Source organism: Hippopotamus amphibius, chromosome 3 (assembly GCF_030028045.1).
Source record: "Hippopotamus amphibius kiboko isolate mHipAmp2 chromosome 3, mHipAmp2.hap2, whole genome shotgun sequence".
Lineage (NCBI taxonomy): Eukaryota > Metazoa > Chordata > Mammalia > Artiodactyla > Hippopotamidae > Hippopotamus > Hippopotamus amphibius.
In genome coordinates this window covers 147,928,645-147,937,216 of record NC_080188.1, presented here as the reverse complement: position 1 = coordinate 147,937,216, position 8,572 = coordinate 147,928,645, and the positions used below count along the sequence as shown (strand labels likewise).

Here is an 8,572-nt window from a genome sequence, read left to right as displayed (position 1 = left end):
GGAAGGAGTTGACAGGGAAAGTTTCAAGGAGTACATGACCTTCAAGGAGGTCACTGACAACAGGGAGGGGACAAATGTGTGTCTGTGGGAGAGTGAATGTTAGGGCAGAGATAGAGGCGGGAAAGGCGATCCAGAAAAAGGAAACTGAAAGCAGCATGTGAAAAGGCATGGTACTGAGCCTGAAGACTAAAGCTGGGGTTTCCCACGTTTATTTCAGACCTTCATCGTCTATATGGAAAGAGGTGTCTTTAAAAAACAAATAACTAGACCATAAAGAGTATGAAATTTAAACATACATGAGTGCTGATTACTTTCCCCTATTTTTCGCCATTAACTCACTGTTCACTATTGCATTCATTTTATACAAGTATCTATCTTCGAATAAGAGCCATTTTGTGAAGATTCAATCATTTATAGTCAATTTCAAAGAGAATGCTGATCGCAGCACCATATAAATATCTTCTACAGAAAAAAATACTTATTTTAATAAAGAATATTTGCTTTCTTTAGGGTTTACCGAGGGATTATAGAACCAGGATAAAAGGAGCATAAAAACTCAGTAAAACCATTAAATACCTGACATTTTGCAGGCCCCTTGATGTTTACAGTTAACAGTTTATAGTAGGTTTTTACATAAAATCAAGTAATTTAAATGAGTACATACATGCACTTAAAAATCATCTAAAACTCGTTTAAAATATATATTCGCTTGAACCACACCATTAGGCATATTATACAAAAACCACTTTTAAAGAAAATATTCTAGTATAGTGAACTTTTTCCTTCACATGAGACAAAAATTTAACGTCATGCTACAGCTTCAAACTTTAAGAAAAGCGAGATTTAAAACTTTCCCTCAGTAATGTTAACTGGAGGGCTTGTCAAATTTTACAAGCAAGCACATCTTCACGTACGTAACAGTGAGGATAAGATGGGCACGTTTTTGTTGCTATGAGAACCTTCTATTTTGTACCAGAAATCGCAGCCCTGACGACCCAATGTTTGCGCCTACTTCACACATGTTTTTCTACAGCGATTCCGCTCCCCCAGTAATAACAGTCTAATGGCTCTGGTTTCCTCCCGCGCCGGCCCAGTTCTGTCCCAGCTCCAGCTCTCGCCCGCCGTGCAGTCCCCGTCTCTGGGAGCGCGCGGCGAGCACCGGACGGGAGTAAACGCGGGGCCAGAGGTGGGGCAGGTCCGGCCTTCCCGCGGGCTGCGGATGGGAAGGAAAGGCAGCGGGACTGCGGGTTGGTCCTCTCACCCATCCGGACCCGAGCCCTGCACCCAGCTCTCCAGCTGCCTTTTAAAATCTGCAGTGAAAAAACCGAGCAACGCCACATCCTACACGCTGGAGGGGAGGGGGAGAGCAGTGTGTCCACAAATGGATCCGAAACAAGGGAAAGGAAGGGTTCGGAACTTTATTATTAAATACGTCCTCCACGCCAGAAAAGTCAGGGCTCAGGTCTCGGTACTGGAGGGACTAGGCTGAAGCCCCGGACACGGCTTGGGGGGCGCGGGCGGCGGGTCCGGGCTTCCGGTCTCCCGGGCACCAGACGGTCGCGGCGGGAGGGGGGAGGGCGCGCGCTCGGAGCTTTCCCTCCCCCACCCCCGCCCAAGGGTCTTCTTTCCTCGGGATTCGGTGCCGCCCATCCTCCAGGGCCGACTGGCCGCGGGGCTGAAGGGGGCCAGGACGCCGCGACCTAGCTTCGCGCCAGGCCTCTCCCCGGCGACGGCGCCGCAACAAGATGGCGGACGACAGAGATAGGGAAGGCACAGGTAAGAGGCGCCGCGGGAGCGCAGCCCTCGACGCCCGCCGCGACCCCGGGCCGCGCCGGGGACCTCCGGACAGGGTGCGTCACCCTGCCTCTGCAGCCCCACCCGCGGGGAGAGGGCTGACCGAGCCGGGGCCCGCCGCCCGCCCCGCAGGGGAGCCCCCTTCCCGCGTTCCGCCGCCTCGCCCCGCCCCCCCCCCCCCCCCCCGCGGTGTCCTCATCCCGCCCCTCCCGCCCCTCGGATCCAGCCCGGCCCTCATCCCGGCCCCCTTCCTCGGCCCTCCTTCCGAGCCCTGAGCCTCGCTTCCAGCGTGGGTTGCGGCCCAGGCGCTGGCAGGGAGGGCCCTAATGGCGTCCTCGTTCACGGTCTCGGGGACGCCGCTGCTAGCCCTCGCCCGGGGCTCTTGCTGCCGTAGGCGCCACGCCGGCAGCTGCTCAGGCTGTGGGCCCCGGGGACGGCCAGGGTGAGGAGCGATCGGGCCACCAGGGTCTGGCGGGCTCCTCCCCGGCCGCGCCGAAACCCCGCCCGGGGGGCCGGCTGGCGTTCGAGGCCACCATTTATCCTCGGTAGTGGGGACGTGGGAGGACGGCCTGGAGGACACTGCTGCTGCATCCGCGCCTCCAGGCTCCGAAGTGTCTGCTCGGTGGCAGCACTGCGCTACCCGCCTGGTGTCTTGTCTTAAACAAACAAAACCCAGAAAACAACCTTAATAAAGACGAAAGAGCAAACTCCAGAGGGCGCGCGTAGAGCCCAGCGCGCCGACCGGTCCAGCGCGCGCGGTCGCGGCGGCAGAGGCTGGACTGGGCCTCGGGGCGCTGGGTCGCCAGATCGGAGGGTTTGTTGTGTTTCATGGGCGGGGAAGCGAAAACCCGGTTATCCATGTTTATTTGCAAGGCCGTTACGTTGTTTTAATTCTGAGGTTTGATTAAAAACATGATCCTTGGTTACCATCCTCCGTTAGGTACTCAAAAATACTAGTCTGTTTATTTTGGTAATTGGCGAACTCATCGCAGAAACATCAAAAAAAGCCATGAAACTGTAGGGGTAAATAGAAATGAAAATAATACTCCACGTTTGTTCTTGAGTGCTTGAAACATATCAACACACCATTTTTCTCAGCATGGAACAAAGATGTAATCAGATTAACGAGTAATATTTACAAGTGTAGAAGCCAGCCCCTAAGATATTTAGTCACTTGTCATGGTGACCACATGAAACCGCCAAAGAGCTACCTACTGATAGCAGTAATAGTGTTGATTTTGTTTTTAATGGTACCGTTAATCTGAAAAGTCAGACTTATTTTTTACATGTTACCTTTCCGATGCCCTTATAATTTTATTGTGCTGCTTTAAAAGTATAAGGGACATCCTAAGAAAATGATTACTTTTTTAATATTAGTTTTAAAACTTCCCCAGAAAACTAGATGAGTTAGTTACTTTTATTTATTAAATTCTTATTTATTAAAAAGTGGAAGAATCATTAGGAGATAAATTAACAAGTTAACCATGGATTTTTTAAAAAGATTTGATTAGGTCAGCCTGAGGAAAAAAATGCACTGGATTATGCTGCAAGTACAATTTTTTTCTTTATTTAAAAAAGATAGATTGAAAGCTTTTTTTCTTTTCCAGTTTTCAAAAATACTTTTCTATTTAAAATAAACTAATTCAAAGAAGAAACAATTCGGTCTACCCATAGAAGTAATGACTGTTAAAAGTTGGGTGTCATTCAGTTGGCATGTGTGTAATGCCTACCATATGGAAGGCATTCTGATTAGGTTAGAACTTTGGAGGATACAAAGATTGAAAAAACCATTTTTTTTCTCCCAAGGAAGATGAGATCCGTAAGGGAGATAAGACATTCACAAGTAGGAGGGAGCAGTCGGCTGGACTGAGCAGCGTGTGTGCCAGCTACTGTGCCAGGTGTGTTATATCCTCTCTTGCTGTGGGCAGCAGCCTGGTATCACTGGGAGCATATAAAAAAGGAAGGAGCTCAGTCCCTGCCCCTGACCTACTGAATCAGAGTCTGCATGTAAGCATACCTGCAGGTGATCTACATGCACATTAAAGTTTGAGAAGCACTGTTATATGGTGTGTCTCATTTACTCTTTACAACAGTTTTATTATGAGTTAACTGTAATTGCAGTTTGAAGGGTTAAAAGTAGGGTTGAGGGTAAACTAGAGACTTATTTGCTGAAATCATCTTTGTATACACATATTCCACTCCTATATTCGATTCTCAGCTCTGAAGTTTCAGAATTTACATCTAACCAATTAATTGGAATAGACCAGGCTTTGAGGATTCACTCAAGCTAACTAAACTCAAGAAGAGTGATATGCGAACCTGAATACTGATTTATTAATTTACATAGGGGTATGTTGATACATTGATCAGAAAGCTGACCTCTACAATATTGTATATTGTTTTATGTGTAGTAAGCTTTTGGAGAGGGCAAATTTATATTTCTAAAGTTGCTTGATGAATGTGGAATCATGCAAAAGGAAAAGGATAGTTTTGAAGGATATATCCGTTACCTGATAAGCTCCAAGAGGGTGGGGATCATTTCTTTACACTCAGTGTCTTGCAGAGTGTACAGCACATGGTAGGAATTCAATAAATATTGTTGCATTCAGATCGTTTGTATTAATTAGAAGTGTTTATGTTTTAATCAAAGCATTATTTACTGTTTCCCCCAAAATCTGCAGTTAAAAGCACATAAAACTATTGTTAGGGGTTCTTTCCTCTTCCTTTCAGGTAACCTATATGCTTTTATTTCATTTGGCTCAACAAACATTTTTTTGAGAGCCATGGTATTCATTGGCATGTCTTTAAAAAATAACAATATATGTATATTTTAAATTGTTCATATTTAATCTTGAATTTTTTTAAAGTTGTAAAGGAGGATTAAGTTTCTGGGTGGCCATCATATCTAGTTTTTCTTCAATATTTAGGGATTAATCTTGATAGAGGTAGTGAGGATATTGGTTGAGAAAAAAATAACTAAATCTATGATGGGCTATTTTGCTCTATTTATAAAATTTTTCTCTGAGATTATGTACATTGAAATCATGCTTATTTGTAACATTTTTGTACCTTAACATAGTGTAATTTATCTTTTTTCCTAGATTAAAAAACGTAACATAGTTATGTTACCTAAAAAAGAATTAAAAATTTTAGAATCAAGTTAATTTTTTAAAAACAATTTTATTTGTTTTACTGAAAGGAGAATGTTCGAAATGAAATACAACATTACTTTTGAAGTTCTGTCATTTCTGTATGTTTGCTCAGCCAGAGCATTACAAGTTTTTTTTCTTTTCCTCTGTTTTATTTGTTTAAAATAGAGAATCAATGCAGTTGTTGATTCTTTGCATCTTTAAATCTTGCTTTAATGTTTTTGTCTCCTAGAGAATTTTATATAGGACTGGAAGGATATTCTATTTGTGATTAAAATCATGTCTGGGAAACAGACTGCTTAGGAATAACATTCTAATTTTTGGCAGGGTAGTGAATTTTGGAAGGTATGTCAGTTTTTTTTTGTTTGTTTGTTTTGTTTTTTTCTTTTTAAATAAGCCTCAGACACTCAAAGTTCTTTCTAGGATTTACTATTTTTGTTTGTATTAAGCTATTCTTTTGACCTTGCATGCTTTGATAATATTGCCTTGTAAAGTGCTTCCAATCAATTACCACATCCTAGACGGAAGAAGTTTTACAAGTTTGTTTTGTTGTTTCCGTGTATTGTGCCATTCCTCTCAAAACCCAACATTTGGAAACCTAAAGTAAAAAATAGTAAGTGAACTGTTGATGGTACATAATATTGAATAGTAGAAAACGCGAGCTTTGGAGTAAGATTTGAATTTGAATTACAGCTTCCTCAAGGTCTGTCGGATCTTAGACAAGATGCTAAACCTAAGGATCTTCAGGTTTCTCAAATGTAAAGTGGGAATAATTATACCTATTTCATAATGTTGTTGTAATGTGGGCAGTATCTTTTTATTCATGCTTATAGCCTCATCACCTACCACAATGCCTGTCACTAAAGGAATGCTGAATAAATAGGAAGGAAAGTGGTCGGTACATTCTAGGGAATTAGTAGCTGTTTAGATTAGTAGATTCTATATGCATGACGTGGAATCTAAGGGTTAAGAAAAACTTAAATCTAAGTCTTACCAATTATTGATCACACATGATGCATTCATACATGTTTTTTGGGCCGTTTAATAAGTTTTCTCCCTATTTTAGATGGATAAGCATTTAGGTAGAGACTAACTGAAGAAGAAAACTAATTCACAGAAACCTAATTTGCTTCCTCTAATTCAGAATTAATAAGTTTAGAGAGGGAATTCCCTGGCAGTCCAGTGGTTCTACTGCTGGGGGCCTGGGTTCAATCCCTGACTGGGGAGCTAAGATCCCGCAAGCTATGTGGTGTGGCCAAAAAAAGAGAGAGAAAAGTTTGGAGAAAAATTGGACTGAAATTTATTTGTACTAATCTATAAAAATTTGTCAAAAAATTCATAATTTAAGAAATCAAATGGACAAGGGGATACCACTTCATACCCATTAGGATGACTACTATTAAAAAAAATCCAACAAAATAATGTATTGGTGAGGATGCAGAGGAATTGAAGCCCTTGTGGACATTTAACTGGGAATGTAAAATATAAAATGGTGCAGCTCTTGTGGAAAATAGTATGATGGTTCCTTAAAAAATTAGAAATTTCATTGCCATATGATCCAGCAAGTCCACATCTGGGTATATATCCAAAATAGTTGAAAGCGGGAACTTGAACAGATATTTGTGCACTTGTGTTCATAGCAGCATTATTCACAATGGCTGAAAGGTGGAAGCAGCTCAAGTGTCCATCAGTGGATGAACAGATAAACAAAGTGTGGTATATACATAAAATTAAATATTATTCAGCCTTAGAAAGGAAAGAAATTCTGACATATACACTGCATGGATGAACTTTGAGGACATTTTGCTTAGTGGACTTATCCAGTCACAAAGACAAGTGATTACACGTATATGATTACGCTTGTATGAGATACCTAGAGTAGTCAAACTCATAGTAGAATGGTGGTTGCCAGGGGAAGCATAAAAGGGAGATTGTTGTTTAATGGGTATAATTCTGAAAACTTGGCCTCTGTGCACCAGTGCCAAATTGAATCTCAGAGACGGAATTTTGGGTGAAGTAGAAAAGAATAGCGTTATTGCTTTACCAGGCAAATAGGAACACAGTGGGCTTGTGCCCCTCAAAACTGTGTGTCCTTCCCCAGAAGGATTTGGTGAGGAGTTTTATAGCAGTGGTTCAAAGGTGGGGTTCCTGATAAGGATTAGGGTGTGTGCAGGGCCTGTACTCCTTTAATCTGGCCTCAGGTGATCTGATGAGTTTCTGTGGTTCCTTTAATCTGGACTCAGGTGGTCTCTTGAAGAGCTTCTCTGGTTCCTTTAATCTGGAATGAAGAATGCTAAGAGCTTCCAAATGTTGGTGGTTTTAGTTCTGTAAAGAGCTCAAGAATGTTATGTGTATTCCTTGAGGAGGAACCAAGACCCTGCTGCACTATTGTTTCTTGACTGCTCCTCTCTTGTTTGTGTATCCCCTCACTTCCCAGATTTGCTCACATTTGCCCTTTGGGACTCAGGGAAGGTCATGGAGGCTAGAGTCTACTCCCTACAAATAAGAATTAGGGGTCACAGAAAGGCCTCTGTGCCCAGGAGCCCCACAGAGTCCTGCTTAGTTTCTTTCCCTGCTTTTCTTTGATACTTCTCAATCTTGAGAACAGATGTTGCACAAGAAAGGGAATAATCATTTTGGATAGGAACATTAATCATAAACTTGGAAGATGAACTTGGTTTTAGGGGGATTCAATTTTATTCTCCTTTTTGGTTTATCTTTCTCCAGATTTTCAGGGAATGGGGCGACTGCGGAAATGGGGCATAGTCCCGCCTAAATTTTGGGGAATGAGTACCAAATTAAAAATATTTGAGTTCCAAGTCCTGGCTCCAAGTCTTATATGATTAAGACCTCAGTCCCTTGGTCTGCCATTTTGGTGCAACAGACCCAGTTAGAAGTAGGAGGAGTGACGACTGGAACTTACACAATGGTCACTTAGTTTTACCTTGGGTGTCTGAACCATAGTTATTCCATTTTGACTTTCAAACGTATTCCCCTCCTCAGTGGCCAAAGCAGATGTACAATCCATGTCCAAAAGGCCACAAAATAGGCCACTTTTTAAAGTTAAACCATGAATAAGCCAGAGTGACTTCCCCATACCTCAATATATGCAGATTTTTTCCCTTTCATTTCCCATTTTGATTGCAGGTCTTTCAATAGAAAACATTGATGATCAAAATAGCTGTCCCTTGATGCTAGGGTGATTCAGCTGTTTGCTCTGGGTGTAGATCATGTCCCTCCTAGCACCATGTCCCAAGGTGCTAGGCCTCCTTTATATTTGCTTTGGTAGTCCACTTTGGAGGAAAACTGATTAGGTATTGTGAACAAGCTCAGGGGTATATTAATGAGGAAATGCTTTATATGCCATATACTTTATCATTTATACCCAATTGTCACACGAGCGTTGTATATGTGCTTTTAGCAGTAGAACCAGTTCAGCAGTATGATGTGAAATTTATCAGAGACCTGTATTTGTCAAAAGGATCCTTCACATAAATCCTCTTGAAGCACTTTTGCAGAAGTATCAGGGTACAATATTGGCTGTCTATAAATCACAGAAAGACTTAAAAAGTCATGGTTATACATTTGATCACAATGTAATTGACAAAAGAAACTTAGTTATTGCTGTG

General features: G+C 42.3%; 1 protein-coding gene across 5 annotated transcripts in view; it reads left to right on the top strand.

Annotated features, from left to right (window-relative positions):
• The first annotated feature begins 1,204 nt into the window (after positions 1-1,204).
• Positions 1,205-8,572, top strand: part of EFCAB2 (EF-hand calcium binding domain 2) — a 117,736-nt gene continuing 110,368 nt past the window's right edge. The window contains exons 1-2 of one of the 5 annotated variants that reach the window (XM_057729665.1): positions 1,271-1,776; positions 3,601-3,692. Coding sequence is in view for 3 of the 5 variants with exons in the window: in XM_057729661.1 (XP_057585644.1) it covers positions 1,746-1,776 (31 nt within the window). In the remaining 2 variants the exon portion in view is untranslated. Of the gene's footprint in view, positions 1,248-1,267; positions 1,777-3,600; positions 3,693-8,572 lie in introns of those variants that run through there. The other 4 variants (XM_057729662.1, XM_057729661.1, XM_057729664.1 and 1 more) reach the window with 4 other exon arrangements.